Source organism: Ipomoea nil, unplaced genomic scaffold, assembly GCF_001879475.1.
Source record: "Ipomoea nil cultivar Tokyo-kokei standard unplaced genomic scaffold, Asagao_1.1 scaffold0804, whole genome shotgun sequence".
Lineage (NCBI taxonomy): Eukaryota > Viridiplantae > Streptophyta > Magnoliopsida > Solanales > Convolvulaceae > Ipomoea > Ipomoea nil.
The window spans coordinates 153,368-176,004 of NW_017617232.1; the positions used below are offsets into that span (position 1 = coordinate 153,368).

General features: G+C 37.5%; 1 protein-coding gene across 2 annotated transcripts; it reads left to right on the top strand.

The window, feature by feature from the left end:
- Positions 1-1,296: 1,296 nt before the first annotated feature.
- Positions 1,297-6,438, top strand: LOC109177363. 2 transcript variants are annotated; one of them, XM_019326715.1, is made up of 8 exons: positions 1,297-1,518; positions 2,619-2,897; positions 2,997-3,171; positions 4,152-4,452; positions 4,777-4,849; positions 5,020-5,113; positions 5,488-5,567; positions 6,264-6,438. In XM_019326715.1, the coding sequence occupies exons 1-8, from the start codon at positions 1,369-1,371 to the stop codon at positions 6,435-6,437; spliced, it is 1,326 nt and encodes a 441-aa protein (XP_019182260.1). In that variant the 5' UTR covers positions 1,297-1,368; the 3' UTR covers position 6,438. The 2 variants fall into 2 exon arrangements, with proteins under 2 accessions (XP_019182260.1, XP_019182261.1); XM_019326716.1 differs by lacking the exons at positions 5,488-5,567; positions 6,264-6,438 and having other exon boundaries at positions 2,997-3,172; positions 4,150-4,452; positions 5,020-5,421.
- The last annotated feature ends 16,199 nt before the right edge of the window (positions 6,439-22,637 follow it).

The following is a 22,637-nucleotide window of genomic DNA, read 5'->3' on the forward strand; positions in this document are numbered from 1 at the left end:
TTATGAAGGTTCACGATTGTACTCTTTTTAACTTTACTAAGTTTTTTCTCCACAATATTTTCTTAGTAATGTTTTTAATGAGGCAACCAGTGCAACATATGACTTCATATATACCATGTACTCTTTTCTTGTCTAAGTTTTTCTCACAAAATTTTTCTATCAAGTTTTTAACGTGGCATGGTTGTAGTTAAATAAAGTCCAAAGGGGAGTATTTATTATGGACATTATTATTAGTTTTGTAACGCTTGTAACGTTTGTAACAGTTATATCATTAATTCATTACTTAATTATGTTGTATATATAATAAGAAGAGAAGGTGACTCACATGGCTTATTTTGTTCTTTATCCTTCCTCTACTACTCTTTATTTACATTTCTTTTTGATACATATGTTTGAGCTAACGGGCTAATCACAATAGAATCCAATTTAAGTATTCAATATCTATTATAACAAATTTTGATTTTAGTCATCGACTTTTGTGCATTGTTACATTTAGTCACATTACATTATTAACTTTCATTTGTTTGGCACAATTAATCATTCTTTTAAAATTTTGTTATTCCACAATTTAATAAATGTGGCTAATATGTAATTTAATCATCCAATTAAAACAGTTTACAAGAGGGGAGAGAAATTACATGTTCGGGTAAGAAGCTTGATTAAATAAAATTACATATTAGTCATCTTTAGTAAATTATGAAATGAGAAAAAGTCAAATAAATGACTAATTGTGACAAACAAATGAAAATCAAGAATATAATGTAACTAAATTAAAATAAAAATAAGATTAAATGTAACAATGTTACAATAGTTGAAGATTAGAAGTAAAATTTGTTCTATCTAATATGGTATGATTTGTATCACTTAAATTAAAAATTTATTGAAATTCATATAACCGTATTAAAGACTCCTAATATATCAATTATCCAAAAATTTGGAATATAGAAAACAAAAAAGAAATATCGGTCTATTATAGTCAATAATAGTCAAACAAAAGCTGAAACAGTAGTCAATTATAATGGTGGTTGGCGGGTAATATACAATTGAAGAAAATAAAAAGAAACAAAAAATTTAGTTAATTATTTTGAATGCTTGAAAAAAAGGTGATATGATAATGATATACATTCTTTCCTTTGTTTACAAATCACAACTTGGCTTCAGAATTGCTTGAGTAATTAATACGAATAAAATAAAATAAAATAAAAAAATAAATAAATGAAATGCACCTGGCTGTTTTCATCATCATTATTACAAGAATAGGAAAGAGATTTGAATTGATTCCACTTTAAGGAAAATGCAATTCCATTTTTCTTCTCTGTATGGAAATGCAATAAATTCAAAAAAAATAAAAAATGATTCACCTACTTTATGATCTGGGTTCTCCTCCTATTACTCTGTCAGTTCTCTCATCAGCGAAAGGTGAGAGCTTTGGTGTATGGGGGAATGAAAATGGAAGAGAATTCTGTGGTTGTTTCTGTTCAAGAAATGCACCATCCATCTCAAACTGAAGTTAATCAGGTGCCTCTCTGTTACTCTGTATCTCTGTGTATATATATATATATAGTTGAATGTGTTTTGAATTCATGTTGGGGTGTTCTTGATTGAATTTTGGTTGCCCATTAAAGATTTGATTTTTATCATGTGAGAATTTAGGGAGTAAGGAAAGCAGATACATACTGCATTCATACATACAGACATGATTGTGTGTGTTTTTGGGAGGGATGGGGTGGGGGGGGGGGGGTGGGTGGTTACATCTGAGGGAAAGGAAAATGAAGCAAATAACTGTGATATAGAAATATAGAATCTCAGTCTCAATGACACTGGCTGTGTGTGCATAGATAGATACATAGATAGACATAACTCAGTGTTCGAAAGGTTGAGTGTGGGTATAGTGACCCAACAAATACCCGGGTTTGAATCTTCAATGGGGGGAGGATCTCAACCTTAGGGCAAAAAGTAAGCAAGTCAGACCCTACTTCAGAGATACACATCCCGCAATTTACCGCTCTCACAATCCCGGGGCAGGGGGTGAGGGCCCTCAGGTTTAGGGTTTAAACCTATAGATACAGCCTACTGGCATGTGTTTGAATTTTTTGCTGGGGAGGTGGAGTGATTGGAGATCGAATTCTTGTTGCCCAAAGATTTGATTTTTAGCCTTTTTTTTTTGTGGATTTTCTTTCTGGGATCAAGGAAATTGATTTTGTGGATAATTGGCTTATGGAATGTGTATGAGGAAGTTAAGCTTTCTCTTCTTTTTGTTCATGAAACTCATAAATCTGACAAAGCCGGATGAACCTGAAAATCCTGCCGGTTTTAGCCTAATTCAACATGTTGGTGCTTCCAGTGCACTGTGATTCTGTAGAAATGGCGCAATCCAAACTGCATTGTTTCCGGCTTAATTAAGATCTGAATAGTTGGGCGTTTGTGGGATTTTTTTTCCCACTATATTTGTTTGATCTCTATGGCTATTTGTTCTAAAAATTAACGCAAGTTATAAGACTGCAAAGAGTTGTGTTCTTACTTCTCTCGACATATTTAGAACCTCCGAGTTTAATAGGCCCTTTGCTTTGTCTACCAATACTTGACATTATATTCATACTTCTCATCTGTGAAATCAGAAAGAAGAGAGAGATGAAGCTACCGTAATCCAGCAGCAGTCAAGAAAGCCCAGTGAAACTGCATTGAAGAACCCTCGAGAGATTTGTGGGGCAACAGATATAATCCCGGAGGGTGAAAAGACAATTCTAATCATCCCAGACACCCCGCTTTCTGATAAGCCTTCATCTTCGAGGTCATCAAAGAAATCATCAATTCATTCTTTGCCAGATACCCTGGAGAAAGGTGTCAGCCAGAAGCCCTTGGAGGTGAACCATTTGGATGATCATTCTGAATTACCTGTAAGCTTATTTCTAATTTCGTCCCGATTGGAAAGAAGTTTCCCATTCTTCATCTTACTTATATCACTATATATGTACTTAGTCCTTTTTCCATTTCAGGTATTTGAAGGCCAGCAGCATATAATACGCTCATTCTCAGTCCCTGCAAATGTTAAAAGTAGAAGCTTAAGGAGGACAGATTCTACTCGAAGTTTGATCCGTGTAATATCCTCGTGTGCTAGGTTGAACACTGATAGTGAGGCATCACCAGATAAACTACAAGAGACAAAAAATGGTATGTTGGATTTTACAGGCTTGTCTATTTACTACTATATTACATCATTTACTACATGTATTCTTTTGAAGACAAGTGCATATCAACACATGTGTTACTTCGTATGTGTTGAAACATGTTGGTCGGAGGCCCTTGAAGGGCCAAGTTCAGCACCAGGTAACTAGGGGATTGTTGGGCGGAGGCCTGAAGGGCCATGTCCAACACTTTGCCTCTCGAAAATGTGGCGGTATAAGGAAATAAAGTTATGCCTTCGCTACCCGCTATAGCTTTTGCGTATTGGTAAGAGTTTGATCCTAAAAAGTGGTATCAGAGCCAGGTCACAATTGTGCAATTAAAGGTTGGTAGGTCCAGGAGGGATTGTTGGGCGGAGGCCAGTGAAGGACCAAGTCCAACACCAGGTGGCTAGGGGATTGTTGGGCAGAGGCCTGAAGGGCCAAGTCCAACACTTTGCCTCTCGAAAATGTGGCGGTATAAGGAAATAAAGTTATGCCTTCGCTAGCAGTTATAGCTTTTGCGTAGTGGTAAGAATTTGATCCTAAAAAGTGGTATCAGAGCCAGGTTACAATTGTGCAGTTAAAGGTTGGTAGGTCCAGGAGGGATTGTTGGGCGAAGGCCCGTGAAGGGCCAAGTCCAACACCAGGTGGCTAGGGGATTGTTAGGAGGAGGCCTGAAGGGCCAAGTCCAACACTCTACCTCTCGAAAATGTGGCAGTATAAGAAAATAAAGTTGCACCTTTGTTACTAGCTATAGATTTTGGCGTAGTGCTAAGCGCTTGATCTAACAAAGCATATCGAAAATGTCATGAACTGTACTATTTCATATTTTACATGATTTTTCATTTCTTTTATTCCCTTTAGTATGGACCGACAATATATTTCCATCTAATCCATGAAGAAGAAGGTACTTGTACTTCAATTCTTTCCCACTTCAGTATTCTCGGTGACTAAAATTTTGTTATGAATATCTGGCGTTACCCGCAGGCACTGATGATACTGGAGAAGATATTCCAGAGGAAGAAGCAATTTGCAGAATTTGTTTCGATGAACTCGGGGAAGGAGGTGAAACATTTAAAATGGAGTGCAGCTGCAAAGGAGCTCTTGCACTTGCTCACAAGAATTGTACATTGAAGTGGTTCAGTATTAAGGGTAACAAGACTTGTGATGTTTGCAAGGTCGAAGTTCGAAATCTCCCCGTGACATTGCTGAGGATACAAAGTACATCAACTAATGTAAGACGCCTAGCAGATGGACCACTGCAACAGCAGGATGTCTATAGCTACAGGCAAGTTTAACCAATCAATTAGCTAGTCTAACCCATATTTTCTCTCTTATTTTTTCAATGTGGGACTCTTAACAATTCTCATTAATAACACTAAATGCTATTTTGAACACTACTCTCCAGTTCCTCTCCACACTCTCCATATTCTCTTGTTCAAAACTTTGTCCCGAGTCCCGACCAAATATATATGTGCACGCTCAAAGTTTTAGAGAGAAAATTTGGATTGGAATAAGCATTAGACATGTGAAATAGTAAACTATAAGTTTAATGCTAGCCTTTTTAATGGATTTTTTTGGGGCTAATGCGGGCGATTTGCTTCTTTGCTAGGGTCTGGAAGGATGTACCTATTCTTTTTTTGATCAGCATGCTCGCATACTTTTGCTTTTTGGAGCAACTTCTGGTACTACTTGTCTACTCTCAATCTGTCTGTTTTTTACGTGATACAAGTATAAAGCGTAGAAAGTGCAGTATGGAATATCATATCATAGCTGTTTAAGCGAAGATGCTGTTTCTCTTTTATAAGAAGGCCTCAATATTTGCTGTTTCTCGTTTTATTTTCGATTGGAGCAGGTGTCTGACATGGGAGCGGCTCGAGCTCTTGTCTTATCTTTACCCTTAGCTTGTGGTTTAGCTCTTCTTTCATCTATGATAGCTTCTACAATGGGTATGAGTTTTCAGTCCATTTCCAGTGCCCTTAGTTATATTATGGCATTGTGGTAATCCATGTTAGTTGAAAAGGGGAATGGAATTGAAGCACTAAAAGCCCTGTCACGTGTCGGAGCCGGTTACTGTTGACGGGCTCCAAACAACACATGGACCGTAGTCTATTTTTATCGGGTGGGGCAGATATTTAGACCTATGACCTTTGGCATGGGATTGACTCTGATACCGAATTGATATGCTCTATCTCAACTAAAAGCATATGCTGATAGTTGGATTGTACATTTATGTTTATATATTATATATATGTTCAACAAATGGAATTGGAATTGTAGTTGTGATGATAGAGGATAGTACTAATTCAGATTTTGATTGCAGTGAGCAAGAGTTACATATGGGCTTATGCTTCATTCCAGTTTGCTATGGTTTTACTATTTGCTCACATATTCTATACAGTGGTGAGTGATAGATAGATTAGTGTTTCCATGTATTGTTAAGAAGTTGCATTGATGGGGTAATCCAGCCAAGTTAATTAAGGATACAAACTTGTAATCACAAGGTTACAAGTAAATCTCAACTTTCTTGGTTTGAGCTGGTCAGATATGGACAACTTAAACTGGTTTATTTTCTTGTGGGTTTACCACCCAGTACACTCTCTAGTGACCGCTGGTTTTCCTCATCACCCAAAAAAAAAAAAAAAAAAAAAAAGTGCGGGGTTTACTTTGTGCACATTCTTGAGCAGTGACTGCGGGTTTTCTTCATCACCCCAAAAAAGTGCGGGGTTTACCCAATGCACACCCTCGAGTAGTGACTGTTGGTTTTCCTCATTACTCTAAGAAAGAAGTGCAGGGTTTACCCAGTGTACACTCTCCAGTAGTGACTGCGGATTTTCCTCATCACCCAGAAAGTGCGGGGTTTAACCAATACACACCCTCGAGTAGTGACTGCCGGTTTTCCTCATCTTTCTAAGAAAGAAGTGCGGGGTTTACCCAGTACACACCATCAAGTAGTGATTGTCGTTTTTCCTCATCACTCTAAGAAAGAAGTGCTGTATTTACTTAGTGCACACTTTCAAGTAGTGACTGCGGGTTTTCCTCTTCATAAAAAAAAAAAAAGTTGCAGTGATTAACATGAGAATAATTTTGAATTTGCAGCTTAACGTTAGTGCAATTCTATCGATTCTGCTATCCTCCTTCACCGGGTTCGGAATTGCATTCAGTACGAATTCAGTTGTGGTTGAGTATTTGAGATGGCGATCCAATAGACGCATGCAATTGCACCAACCTTCCGCTCACAACACCTCCTCTATTGCTTTATACTCATCATGATTATATATATATATATATATATATATATATATATATATACAATTCTTTTTCCTGTAAACTCGATGACTTTTTGAAGCAACAAAAACCATCATTCATTCTACTCTTGCTCTTTATGCTTCATTTTGTTTTTATTGCTTATTGAATCAATACAAATTGAGTGGTGTTTAGGCCTTTTGGAAGTTTACCAAAGTTTAGGAATTCATTACAAAATTGGACTAAACTTTCCCCTAATATTTCCCAATATGTTTGGAAAAAAACTGATTTTTTCTCATGGTGCATCCCTTGCATTACATTCTTTATTTCGGCATTAGAAAAATTCATCATGAGAGTCCTAATCTGGGTACTGGAAAATTTAGGGATAACTAGAAGATCAGCATTGTTAAAGGTCATGAAGAAGATAAGCATTGTTAAAGGCCATAATTTTAGACACTTCAGGCATCACTCCTTTCTTGAACTCTTTCACTCATCTGGTAACTAAATTTTATTTTTAATTAATAATTAAGTCAATTTACCTAAGAAACAAAAGCCACGTTTAAAAAATATTGAAGATAAAATTAAGATATGAAAGCATTTTCCATTTGGAAATCCATTTTTAAAGAAAAACAGAGAATGTTGGAATGTATACACAATGGGCTTAAATAATGTTGAACTTAATTTGGTAGGGTGCACTAGGCCAAAGCAATAGTGCAACGCAATGGCAACACTTGAAAGCCCAGGTAGCAAGCTACCTTAATGGACTTTCCCCCTAAAAAAATTGAGTTAATATCGTGGGGACCATTGACCCACATATCAGATGTTAAACTGATAAGAACAGATACTACACTTGATCTTATCCAAAAGGCCGAGAAAGGTATGCCTTACCACAGCTTTGGCCCAGTCCTTTTATAGCATTTTACATGCATTCGCTCCCTCTGTTTAAACGATGTGGGACACTAAACTGCTATCTTGAGTAGCAATATCATCTTCTCCCTCTCTGTTGTGTTTTAAACTCACAAACTAAACAAAAAATGATGTTATTTGGTGTTTGGAACTTGCAGGCGTTTTGAACCATTGATCACAGCTTCATAACTATGCCTCGTTCGAAGATCAGTGTAGAAATTGTGTCGATGCAGTCAAATCTACCAGGGATAGTCTCCTGGATTTTCTGAACGTGAAAGGGGAATGATATGAGCCTAAATGTTGTGATCTTCCTCAAATCTTGTGTTTTAAGTGGACCTTTAGTCTTGAACTCTAAATATAGCTTTGTCTATATGATAAATTTATAGCACTAATTATAGAATAGCAGTACTTACGACAAATTATATGACTCCTGAATAAAATTGAATGGATTGTTAGGAACATTGTAATTTAAATTTTGATGATACCAAAAGTGTTAGAAATTTTAGTCCCCAATTTTTATTTTAGAATTAGGAATCCGAATAGTAACACAGCAAATGGAGCTTTACCCATCGAAGAGTAACTAAATAATGCAAAAACGAAATAATGCGATTGCGAAGAGAGAAACGTTGCTAACGACAAGTGAAAAACATTATTTTTTTTAATTAGAACGGCATTGTTTTCATTGTGGAACTGTGCCCACCTTGCAAGGTGGGCACGATTCCACAGCATAATTTGCCAAAAATATCATGCATGGCCTATTATTCCACAACGAAAACAAATAGTGGGAAATCTCTATCGCGATATTTTGATTAATAATGAGGTCAATCAATTCATTGAGACAAACCCACAACAATGAACAATTTAAAAGTTCATAAATTCTCCCAAGAATTTAAAATGTGTTAGAAAATTCTCACATTTGAGAAATGTTTGGTTCTTTTTTTCAAAATCTCTCTCTCTCTCTCTCTCTATATATATATATATATATATATATATATATATATATATAATTAAAAGTAAAATCATCCTTCTACCATTTTCCTGCTTAAACTAATTGTATTGGTCAAATTATTTAATTATGGTAGACTATGGAATAATTAATGATAGTAATAAAAATCTTAGAATAATATAGAATAAAAGAATATTCCGTGCAACACACATATAACATTTCGTTTTTAATGTGGCAGAATATAGAAGAATATTTAATTATGGTTATTGACGGTAATAATGTTACCGGAAATATATTGTAAAGTGACGAATAAGAAAGTGACAATAGTTGTATTGCCTTTTGTCTCAGTATAGAAAGTACAGTGTCCCCTGCTCAGCTGAGGGAAGTTCTATTTATGATAGGTCCTAACGGTAACAACATGAAGAGGCATCCTTGGGGAGCTGAGCTAACGGCAAGAATATGAAGAGTCATGAATGAGGCGTTGAGGCTTTAACTCTCTCTCATCAATGGTGGCATCAAAGGTGGCTTCAATGACAATAAATGTGACACCTGTTGGATTCTAACCGTTGGAGTTCTGCCCGTTGGGTTCCCATGTGATGCTGAGTCAAATGCTCATTTGTGATCCGGGTCGGGTGCCAGCCCTATTATCCTGTCACCAGTCCCCCTACTCCTGAGTCAACGGATGTGTTTGAGTTGACTTGGGAGTAAGGCTGAATCTATCTTGATCCTGTGTAGAATCCTGCTTGATTTAGGATATGTGATTTTATTTGATCCTGTGTATGTGATTTTATATTTTTTTTCTTTTTTTTTAATCACATATGATTTTATTTTATTTCTTATGCTAGCCGAGATAGGCTTTGGCCTAGGTTGGCAGAGGTGCGTGCCTCCGGCCGAGGCGTCGCCTCGACTGATCGTGGCCGAGGCGTCGCCTCGACTGATCGTGGCCGAGGCATCGCCTCGACTGATCGTGGCCGAGGCGTCGCCTCGACTGATCGTGGCCGAGGCGTCGCCTCGACTGATCGTGGCCGAGGCGTCGCCTCGACTGATCGTGGCCGAGGCGTCGCCTCGACCGATCGTGGCCGAGGCGTGCGCCTCGACCGATCGTGGCCGAGGCGTCGCCTCGACTGATCGTGGCCGAGGCGTCGCCTCGACCGATCGTGGCCGAGGCGTGCGCCTCGACCGATCGTGGCCGAGGCGTCCGGCTCGACCGATCGTGGCCGAGGCGTGCGGCTCGACCGGTCGTGGCCGAGGCGTGCGGCTCGACCGGTTGTGGCCGAGGCGTCGCCTCGACCGATCGTGGCCGAGGCGTCGCCTCGATCGATCGTGGCCGAGGCGTCGCCTCGATCGATCGTGGCCGAGGCGTGCGCCTCGACCGACCGTGGCCGAGGCGTGCGCCTCGACCGATCGTGGCCGAGGCGTGCGCCTCGACCGATCGTGGCCGAGGCGTCGCCTCGACCATTCGTGGCGGAGGCGTGCGCTTCGGCTGATCGCGGCCGAGGCATAGCCTCGACCGATCGTGGCTGGGGCAGGCTCCGGGCCTTTTTTTTTTTTTTTTTTTTTTTTTTTTTTTTTGGCCGAGACGGACTTCGGCGTTGGCCGAGGCGGGCGCCTCGGCCGAACCGTGGCCGAGGTGTGCGCCTCGGCCAACCATTGGCTGAAGCGCGCCTCGGTCAACTCTTGGCCGAGGCGGGCGCCTCGGCCAACACTTGGCCGAGGCGTGCTCCTCGGCCAACACTTGGCCGAGGCGTGCTCCTCGGCCAACCATTGGTCGAAGCTCGCCTCGGCCAACCATTGGCCGAGGCGGGCTCCTCGGCCGAACTTTGGGGAGGCTTGCCTCGGCCATCCGAGTCGAGTCACGTCTTGGCCAACCTGTGGCCGGGGCGTGCGACTCGTTCCTTTTTTTTTTTTTTTTTTTTTTTTTTGGAAACAACATGGGCGGACCACAAGCACGAGATATTATTCCAAAAGATTTCAGAATGCAAAGCGGGCGGACCGCGATTACCAAACACTAGTCCCAAACGACTACTAGAATGTTAAGGAAAATACTTAATCAAATGTTCCTAGCTCCATACCCGATCGATTATCTTTACAGATGGTGTGGACTTATGGATCATTTCTGCCAATCATTTTGCATGCTTTAACGTAACAACTGCGGGCCGCTCATTGGCCTCCTCTGACGACCCCTATCCCGCTCGGAGTGGGGAACTTCATACACAAGTGTTCCACCGACACTATGGCCTTGAGGTTCTCCAGTGCCGGTCTCCCCAATATGATGTTGTGCGCACAAGTGAGTCTTACCACGATGAATTCCAAGTCAAGTTTGCGAATGTTAGAGCTCGTGCCTATCTCCACTGGTAAGACCACTGACCCCTCCGTCTCCACTGAATCACCCGTAAATCCAGAGAGTGGGGTACGTACTTCTTTGAGCTGGTTCCTAAGTATCCCTAACTTGGTGAAGGCATCGTAATACATCACATTGACTGAGCTTCCCGTGTCGACTAAGATGCGGCGGACAATGACATCGTTGACGTCCATCTCAATTACCAGGGCGTCACGATGGGGTAACGGGCCCTCTGGGAGGTCATCATCAGAGAAGGTGATGGCCTCCTGTCTCTGTTTCTTTTCTCTGGGAAGACTCGCCACTTCTCCCACGTATAGCCGCTGGCTCCACTTCTTTCTTTCCGCGGGCGTGTCGCCCCCTGCAGGTCCACCATAGATAAAGTGTATGGTGTGCTTCTTTTGTAGTCTAGGCGCCACCTCGGTTTCTTTCTCACTATCACTCTGCTCAGATATTTGGTCGTGTTCTCTTTTTTTCAAGGTGGACGGCTCGGTGACATCCTCATTTCTCCAGACATTTTTTGGTGGATTTTTTGATGGGTCGCGCTGCGGCTGCTGCTGCTGCTTGGATCGCTTGACAAAATGCCGAAAGTAGCCCTGCTGGATGAGTTCTTCTATTTGTCTCTTCAAAACGTGACACTCATCTGTATCGTGGCCGGCTTGACTATGAAACCTGCAGTACTTTGTTTGGTCTGCCTTTGGGGAGACCTTCATGCACTCCTCGGGAAATTCTACCATTCCCATCTCCTCAGCTTGCTGTAGAATGACACTGACGGGATGGGTAAGAGGAGTTAGATTGCGCAAGGGGACCAGGCGAGGTCGTTCGTGGTCTCGGCCTTTCCCTGCGGTCGGGTGGTTCGAGGGTGGTGCCTGGCTGGGCGGACCCGCTTTCCCAGGCTTCCCACCTTTCCTTCCATCCTCTTCGTCCTTCTTCTTTCTGTCAACGTCCTCTGCTTCGGCATAGCGGCTAGCCGTCCTTATCAGATCTTCGTAAGAGCGGGGGTGGTGGGCGTTCAACTGCTTGTGGAAATACCCTGATCTTAAGGCATGGATAAATATCGGGATCGCCGCCTTGGAGTCGAAGTCGTAGACATTATTGACTTCCTTTTTCCATTTTATCAGGAAGGCTTTGAGGCTCTCGCCTCTATCTTGCTTCACTACACAGAGGTGAGAGAAGGGTTTCTTACGCTGTATGCTACCGGAGAAGTATGTCAGGAAGCTCTTGGACAACTCCCCAAAGTTTTTGATCGACCCATCAGGGATGGTGTTGAACCAGTCTTGGGCCGCTCCATCCAGGGTGGACAAGAACGCTCGGCACATGATGGCGTCCCCTGCCCCGATCATTACCATAGCAGCCTTGTACCTCGTCATGTGGACGCGTGGGTCAGTGACCCCCGTGTACTCCTTGATGGCGGGAAACCTAAAGTCCCTCGGCAAAGGTACGTCCATGATGCTTGGGGAGAATGGTGCTGCCTTCCGTACCTCGGGTTCTGGCGACTGCTCCCGTGCCTCCACCCTTCTTGCTAACTCCTCGATTCTTCTCTGCAGCCTCTCGACTAGGGCCGACTCATCAGGGTGCCGGCGCGGGGCCGGCTGCCGCTCCTCCAAGTGTCGGTGTGGAGCCCGCTCATCAACGCGTCGCTTCCCCGCCGAGTGCCGTCGCGGAGCCGGCTCTTCGACGCGTCGCTCCTCCAAGTGTCGACGTAAGGCCGACTCATCAACGTGTTGGCGTGGGGTCGGCTCCCGAGACTCGCCCACCTCCCCTGTGGGTGATCTCTCGGCTTCTCTGTTTTCGTGTTGGCGAGGACCTCTGGTAGAGGATCCCTCGGCCCGTGGTCCTAATCTTTGCCGCACGGGCGCCCTTTGTCCCAATCGTTCTGGTGCAGATTGGGAAGGGTCTGGTTGTCGTCTGGCCGGTCCACTTCTTTGGGTCTCCACCCTTATTTCCTGGGGCCGCGGCGGGGGCACTTGGCCTTGCAGTCCCACCGCCAACTGATTTAGCGCCGCCGTCACTGCTTGCTGAATGACATCGGCAGTCGCCTGGAGGTTCACGGCTTGGTTCACCCCTCCATTGTTGAGTTGGTCTCGAAGGTCCCCTCCATTGTTGAGTTGGTCTCGAAGGTCCCCTCCACGATTGTTGGTGAGTTGATCCCGGAGGTCACCTGAGGCATTGCCATTGTTCACGTTGCAGGAACCATGGGAGCTGCGGGACACCATTCTTTCAAGCTTGCTGTTGAAAGAGGAATGAGTTGTGTGTGTCGTAGCCTGCTTGAGTATTGGACTCAGGCTCTCAATGAAAGCACCAATGACGGTAATAATGTTATCGGAAATATATTGTAAAGTGACGAATAAGAAAGTGACAATAGTTGTATTGCCTTTTGTCTCAGTATAGAAAGTACAGTGTCCCCTGCTCAGCTGAGGGAAGTTCTATTTATGCTAGGTCCTAACGGTAACAACATGAAGAGACATCCTTGGGGAGCTGAGCTAACGGCAAGAATATGAAGAGTCATGAATGAGGCGTTGAGGCTTTAACTCTCTCTCATCAATGATGGCATCAAAGGTGGCTTCAATGACAATAAATGTGACACCTGTTGGATTCTAACCGTTGGAGTTCTGCCCATTGGGTTCCCATGTGATGCTGAGTCAGATGCTCATTTGTGATCCGGGTCGGGTGCCAGCCCTATTATCCTGTCAGTTATATTATTATTGTGTCTCGCTATCCTTTAAATTACTTCCCGAGTCACCATCTTGATAGCCTAAAGGTTTTAGCTCTAGACAAGGATGTACAAAATTCTGTTACTACTAGCAATGTCGTCTACAAAGAGATTTTTAATAATGTGTAATTCAAACCAGTGATATTATGTTTTTTTTAATAGAAAGATGACAAAATTGCTATATATCTATATAGAAAATATATATTTTCCGTACAAAATAATTTCTACAACTAAGTTGCTAGACAAAGAACTAATTAGCCCAATTAATACAAATCTTAAACAATGATATATAAACTCTCTAAAGTTTCAGCACCGGATGCGTATATCTACACGTTAGCTATTAATTGGATAATTATTTGCTTGAATTCAAGCATTGATAGCATCAGAGAACATAATCGATCCAACTCAAAACTTCAATTGCACTATATAATATTTGATGTTATAATTTATAAAATTATATATCGATCCAATTAATTTTAAAATATTATAACAAATCTATTCCGTGCAACGCACGGGTGAAAATACTAGTTAAAAAAAAAAAAACAATACAAAGGGGAGCCACGGGCTCCCCTTTGTAAATGATGTGGGATAATTTTGATCACACATCGAAAATGTTTGAAAAGAGGAACTCAACATAATTGCTTACCCATCAATGTGAGCAAGTATTGAGAAGCCAAAAGGCTCTTATTTAAAAAGTCTTAGCTTAATGGTTTCTTATTTTAGTTTTTTAAATTAATTAATTAATTATTTATTTATTTATTTATTAGGGGTTTTGAGAAAGATTAATCCAAAATGTATGTGTTGTTTTAGTTTTTAACAGTTTGGTGTAAATTGCTGAGTTATTAAATAATATTTGTGGTGTTTTGATTAAAGACAAAATGTTAAAATGACGAATTTGTTAAAATTTTGGTGAATTTGTCAATAATAATCAAACAATGTCATTATCTAATAATTATTATGGCATTTAACAAATTAATTATATACTGCACTGCACTGCACCCGGTGAGCCAGCCACTGCCTATTCTGCCGAGGCCCAACCTGCAGCTGCCACGGCCGAAGGATTGCCTACTGCCAACACTGCCGAAGCATTAGCGCCTCCTCTACCGCCACTTGCTGCTCCGACGACACCCATTGCCATCCAACGCCAAAGATGTTATTTCGATGCCGGATACCGCCACTCCGCAAACACGGCAACCGTTGGACCAGTCTTACTAGATACAGACGGCAGCTACGTCTCGGCCTTCAATGCCCCCTGCCGAACTGTTTTTCCCCTTTTATGGCCAAATCACTTGCAGCCAAAGAGGCTTTATCATGGTTACGTGCTCGTGGAGAACAGTCCGTTCAGCTTTATACGGATTGTCATATGCTTCAATGCTATCTATTCTTGTCGGCGTTTGACGCCTGCTATTTTATTCTTGTTCCTAGATCATAGAACTTGTTAGCTCACACCTTAGCTTCTACTGCTTTTGATCAGTCTATGACTATGTACTGGGATACTATCCCACCAGACTCTATTTCAGTCTTTATCTAAATATAACCACAATGGTTGCTTTAAAAAAAAAAAAAAACAAAAACAAAAACAAATTAATTATATACATATTAAAGTTCGTTTTGAAAATAGGAAAATGATTTCTGAAAAATGAATTATTTTTCAGAAAATATTTTTAATGTTTGACTGCACATCAGAAAATTTATATTATTATTATGTAATAATGTAATAATAAAAAAATTACAATAATAATAATATTATTAATTAATAATTAATTAATTAATAATATTATATTATATTATTATTTATATTATAATATTATATTATAATTATAATTATAATTATAATTATTATAATTATAATTATAATTATAATTATAATAAAAACAAAACTATATACAAAATATATTTTTTTTTAAAGACAAAGGAGAGCCCTATTTTTCATCCCACATCGAAAATGTATGGAAAAATGAGCTCTTAGCTCCTTTATATAAGAGGAGCAATGCTCCTCTTTCAGACATAATTGCTTGCCCATCAACCTGGGCAAGTATTGAGGAGTCAAAAGGCTCTTATATAAAAAAAATCCTTAGGGCTTCTTATTTTAGTTTTTTTTTTTTTTTAAATTAATTAATTCATTAATTAAGTTATTAATTATTTAATTATAATTTATTTATTTATTAGGGAGTTTTGGAAAAAGATCAATCTTAATCTTTCTTCAAAATGTATATGTGTTGCTTTTGTTTTTAATAGTTTGGAGCAAATTGGTGAGTTATTAAATAATATTTTTGGTGTTTTGATTAAAAATAAACTGTTAAAATGATAGAAATTTGTTAAATTTTAGTGAATTTGTCAATAATCGAACAAGACTATTATCTAATAATTATTATGGCAATTAACAAATTAATTGTATAGATATTAAAGTTCGTTTGGAAAGTAGGAAAACGATTTCTCGAAAATGAGTTATTTTTCATAAAATATTTTCCTTTTTAATGTTTGGCTGCACAAAAGGAAATTGTCTTTGTGTATTTGATTCATTTTTCAGAAAATGTCTTTGTTTTTTTTTTGGTTCATTTTTGAGAAAATGAATAAGAAAATGAGTAAAATTATATATTTAAACATTTTACTTGTTATATATACAAAAAAAAAAAATTATATCTCCCACATTACTACTATACGAATCTAATAATTGTTATGGTAATTAAGTTAATAATTACACAAATAATATTATAATTGACTAATAATTATTATGGTAATCAAACTAATCATTACCTACTTTAATTAAAAATAAAATTATATTTACTTGATTTCCCGCCCAAACAATAGTAATTAGTAAAGGTAAATTAAAAAAAGAACGGAAATTACAAAAAGAAAAAGGAACAGAAATATGTCACAATAATATTTTACATCATCAATTAAAAATGGAATGGAAATTAGGTAAATTGGAAAAAGAAATAAATATTAATAATTGACTGAAAATTAAAAATAAAATAAGGAATTGAAATTAGGTTAATTGGAAAAGGAAATGAATATTAATAAATGACGGAAAATAAAAAATGATTCATAAATGACTAAAATAGAAAAGAAAATGGTCAGATCATTGCATTTTAATTTTTCACAATAATATTACACAGTATAATACATCAAATCACAATTATGTCATAAATATTTCACAATTTTAAACAATGGAACGAAAATATTTCAATAATAATATTCTACATTATCAAGTAATTAAAGGTAAATTAAAAATGAAAATGAAATATTTAAACAATAATATTCTACATCATCAATAGTAAATGCATATTTTAAACAATAGTAAAGGTAAATTAAAAAAACAACGAAAATTAAAAATGAAACGGATATATTTCAATAATAATATTTTACATCATCAATTAAAAATGGAACGAAAATTGAGTAAAAATATCACTGCATCTGATATTCTAATTGGTTAATTGAGAAATTGACTGAAAATAAAAAAGAAATAGTTGAAAATGAATATGATATTACTAATTGACTGAAAATATAAAAGGAAATGAATATTAATAGTTGACTGTAAATAAAAAATGATCCATAATTGACTAATATGAAAAAATAAATAGTTAGATCATTGCATTTTAATTAAAAATGAAACGAAAACTAAAATTGAACAGAAATATTTCAATAATAATATTCTAATTCATAAATAGTAAATGCATATTTTAAACACTAGTAAAGGTAAATTAAAAATATGTTCCGGTCCAAACGGTATCTCAACTACCGACATCGGACCTTCAAACAATTTTTGACAAAACCTCTCTGCATGGCCTATTATTCCACAAAGAAAACAAATAGTGAGAAATCTCTATAGCGATGTTTTGATTAATAATGGGTCGATCAATTCATTCACACCCATTGAAAGCCACAACAAAGAAGTAAATGTTTACAGAAGGAAAAAAAAAAAAAAAAAGCATTTTAAAAGTTTATAAATTCTCCCAAGAATTTAAAAAGTGTTAGAAAAATTCTCACATTTGAGAAATGTTTGATACTTTTTTCCAAAAATAAGTATAAAAACATATTCAATCACTCTTTTCTTGAACTCTTTCACTCATATCTGGTAACTAAATTTTATTTTTAATTAATAATGAAGTCAATTTACCTAATAAACAAAAGCCAAGTTCAAAAAATATTGAAGATAAAATGAATAAAAGAAAGCATTTTCTATTTGGAAATATCTATTTTGAAGGAAATAAAAGAATGTTGGAATGAATATACAATGGGCCAGAAGATAGGCATAAAGAATGTTAGACTTAATTTGGTGGGGTGCGCCAGGCCAAAGCAATACTGCAACACAATGGCGACGCTTAAAAGCCCAGGTGGCAAGCTACCTTAATGGGCCTTCCCATTAAAAAAATTTGAGTTAATATCGTGTGGACCATTGATCCACGTATCAGATATTAAACTGATAAGAACAGATACTACACTTGATCTTAGCCAAAAGGCCGAGAAAGGTATGCCTTAACACAGCTTCGGCCCAGTCCTTTTAGCATTTTACGTGCATTCGATCCCGCTGTTTAAATGATGTGGGACACTAAACTGCTATCTTGAGTAGCAATAGCCACTCTGCTATCATCTTCTCCCTCTCTGTTGTGTTTTAAACTCACAAACTAAACAAAAAAAGATGTTATTTGGTGTTTGGAATTTGCAGGCGTTTTGAACCGTTGATCACAGCTTCATAACTATGCCTCGTTCGAAGATCATTGTAGAAATTGTGTCGATGCAGTCAAATCTACCAGGGATTGTCTCCTGGATTTTCTGAACCTGAAAGGGGAATGATATGAGCCTAAACGTTGTGATCTTCCTCAAATCTATTGTTCCAGGGATAGCCAAACTTGAGAATATGCAATTATTGAAGTTGAACTGGTCTGCTTATCGCCAAATATTATTGTGTGGACCATATTTTGTATACTGTAAAATAATGTATATTCAATACAAAATAATTTACTTTTAATATATTAAAAATGTACATTATTGTATTCAGAGAATGTACATTATTTGTGTACTGAGTGTACATTATATTGTATAATGTACATTCAATACAAAAATAATGTACATTGAATATATTAAAAATGTATTTTTTGTTATGGTCCATACAGCTCTGTGTAGACCATAATCTACACAATAATTTGCCCGCTTGTCGCGACGCATTATATGTAAGGTTTACAGTTAATCTACTTTGATTTGAGGGAGGCTTATGGTTAATATCAACGACACATCGCCAAATATTCATCTTTTATGACTTGGACTATATGCTCTTTGTTGAACTTTTATTTGATGTTGTTAAGCTGTCAATTATTTGTTATAAGCCATAAGTGTTACAACATGAAGTGAAATTCTAGAAAATATTGTTAGGAGCATAATATATGGTATCTTATTCATGGGTTTCAATTCATATCACAAGACATCGACATAATTTTGTAAAGTAGCACCCCTGTGTCCAAACCTTAACTTGTTCTTGTGATAACAATTAAATGATATGAACCTAAATGTTGTGATATTCTTCAAATCTTGTATTTTAAGTGGACCTCTAGTCTTGAACTCTAAATATACCAAAAGTGTTAGGAATTTTAGTTCCCAATTTTTATTTTAGAATTAAGAATCCGAATAGTAACACAACGAATGGATCTTTACCCACCAGAGAGTAACTAGTTCGAAAAGTAAAACCAATTCGAGAAGTAACTTCAGGATTTTTACTTAGTCTTCGAACAGTTATCCTTGTAAGACCTCGAAAATAAAACTTAGAGAATAAATTTTACCAACCAGAATGTCAACTAACCATGAAGTAAAATGAATTTGGAAAGTAAACCTACGGGAAGTCAAATTAAGTCTAAGTTAATACCTTCGAATAAGTACTTTACGAAGTGTTGAGCAATCATAGCTACAAAGAATAGAAGACTTGAAGACTCGAAAAGTAGAAGACTTGAAGACTCGAAAAGTAGAAGACTTGAAGACTCGAAGAGCAGAAGACTAAAATAATAAAAGACAAAGAGTTCAAGACCAGAAGGATTGACAGAAGAGTGGAAGGGTCAACCTTAGCCAAACGGTAAGGGGGCACATAACGTTAACTTAAAAGCAAGAAGTTAATTTATGAAGAGTAAGAATTGATTAACGAAAGTCGAATCCGAGGATTTGTGGAGGTAAGCTACGAAGGGTTGCTCGTCAAAGAGTAAAAGTGACCTCTCGTATGCTAATGTTTGAACATTATTTGAACGAACGGTATAAAACCTCAAAGTGCAAGGAGAATGTTGTCAAGGAAAGAGGTGTCTCAGGTACATTTCTCGATGAAGATTTCTCAAAAAAGCCAAAGGCATTTTGAGCAGACAAAATGTACATAATCAATAGCAAAAGCATATCAACGGCTAGAAATCTGACAAAAAGCAACTCATGGCTCGAACCACTAGTCATTGCATACTAGATAAAAGACGTTTGAAATTTTATTTTCCTCTAACAAACAAATTTTAAAGACAGTCTATAAATACATCAATTCAAATCGGAATGAGGGCTGAGAACTTTAGTATTCAAGTGATAATTCAATTCAAGCTTCAAGTAAAACTAGAGCTAGCAAAGTGAGAGAACAAAGAGCTTCAAACACAAATCAAGCTCAAGACTTCGGCACTAAACGTTAAGATTCAACGCTGAATCTTTAGTTGGAGAAAGTTGAACAACCTTTGTGTTCAAATCAACTTTCTCTACTTGTGTTAAGTAAAAAGAGGCGGAATAACAACTGCTGCTTGTGAAAAACGTAGACACTGAAGGTCGTCTTTGTGTTCAAGGCTTAAGTGATCATTTATTGTACTAAGTGGTGGTAGTGTAATCCTCCTCCTCCTTAGACTTTAAGGAGAAGAGTGGACGTAGGTTGAGTTTTGACCGAACCACCTCAAATCTCTCTCTTTTATTTATTGCCATTTACTTTTAAGCTTTTAACAAACCAAGCCTAAGCTTTAACAAGACCAAATACGTGTAAATAAATTTTAAAAGGGGGTAAAATAACAAAAGATATGAATAGAACTTGGTTTTTGGGTTTCAGCCGATTTGGAAATAAAGAAATGAACGCATTTTCAATTTGGAAATCGATTTTTATGGATTTTTAAGAAAAACAGAATGTTGGAATGTATACACAATGTGCCAGAAGATGAGCTTAAAAAATATTAAGACTAAATTTGGTAGGGTGCGCCAGGCCAAAGCGGTAGTGCAACACAATGGCGACGCTTGAAAGCTCAGATAGCAAGCTACCTTAATGGGCTTTCCCCCTAAAAAAAATTAAATTAATATCGTGTGAACCATTGGTTCACGTATCAGACATTAAACTGATAAGAACAGATACTACACTTGATCTTAGCCAAAAGGCCGAGAAAGGTATGCCTTAACAAAGCTTCGGCCCAGTCAGGGACGGAGCCAGGACGGAACAATGCGGGGGGCCGAACTACGATTGAAGTACTAAATTAAATACATTGATATCCCGTTAACATATCTCAAAATAATCATTACATTACAAATTCAATAAAATTTAGAATAAATTATTTATAATTGAATCTATATTAAATTATTTTGCAATATGCTTTTCAATGCACATTACTTTGCATTGTACGGTTGAAAGAATGAAAACATTCACGCATGTTTTAAAAGACTATTGATTATTTCTTGAAAAACCCTCTTCACAACATAACATAATAGCAATTGTTTTCTCAAATACATATACTACACAATTGTTACATTATTATGCATTTTAAATTAAATACAAAATTTATCACACAACCACAAATTTACATAATTAATCAAACAAATGCACTTGATATCCATGATTTAGAATCAAACAAAACAATTATTTAAGATAAACAATAGAATATGAAACAAAAATTAACCAAACAAGTAGTTATAAATAAAAATAAAAAATAAAAATTAACTTGAAAAATATGCATAGATTTTGTTAATGACAAATTATCTTATTATAACGTATATGCCGCATATATGCATGGTTCTACGCAGAGAAACTAGTAAGTAGGTTAAATGAAATTTAATTTGAATGTGAGTCAACAATATATGAAATACATAATTTGAAATAAGAGAGAACTGAAAAAGTTGAGAAGATGAAAAAATTAAGATTAATTAAGTGGAGGGGGGCCAAATATTTTGAAAAAACAACAAAATTTTAAAATTCTATATAATATTTTTTTAAAAAAAATTAATACTTATATAATATTAAAAATTTTTGGGGTGGGGGAGGGGGGCCACTTACCTCCGTCCCTGGGCCCAGTCCTTTTATAGCATTTTACTTGCATTCGCTCCCGCTGTTTAAGTGATGTGGGACACTAAACTGCTATCTTGAGTAGCAATAGCCACTCTGCTATCATCTTCTCCATCTCTGTTGTGTTTTAAACTCACAAACTAAACAAAAAATGATGTTATTTGGTGTTTGGAATTTGCAGGCGTTTTGAACCGTTGATCACAGCTTCATAATTATGCCTCGTTCGAAGATCACTGTAGAAATTGTGTCGATGCAGTCAAATCTACCAGGGATTGTCTCCTGGATTTTCTGAACCTGAAAGGGGAATGATATGAGCCTAAATGTTGGGATCTTCCTCAAAGCTTTAACAAGACCAAATATGTGTAAATAAATTTTAAAAGGGGGTAAAAATATTTTTCATTGCGTTATTCTTAAAAAAAAAAATAAAGTGGCTAGGTCACATATACCTTCCCAAATTTGGACCGAATATATCTATCGATGATCCTTGTCGCTAGAAGTGTGGGAGACCTATCGGTGTAAAGATAAGAATCTGCGAAAAGCTAAATCTTTAATCTAGTAAAGAAACTTTAACTTTTGTCACTCTTAAATCTCTTAAGAATTATGTCGTAAAGATATTCGTCTAAAAGGCGAAATACGCCAATAAATCTATAGATGCACCAAATAATCATAATATTGGGGATGCAAAATGACCAGATCTAAATATCTTTGAGACATGATAACAATCTGGTTGATTTAGAAATTGCCATGAATTTTATGAATATCGAGAAATTTGTATAAATATTATTGTTGTCGACAACACAATTGACTTTACAATTGCTCACATTATATGAGAATCTGGATCGTCCAGAGCTAGGCGCTAGAAGCATCCTGACTGGTTAATATATAAAGGAGCAATTAAGGCATAACTCATCTCGCTAAAAATGTATTCTCTTTATAACATGCACACCATTGATTGTTAAGCTTATAGGTTACAAATGAGTGTTTGAATGAAAAAAAATAAATGAGAATAATGAGGTGATGTTATATAAAGCGAGTTTTGTAGCACAAGGGTTCACACA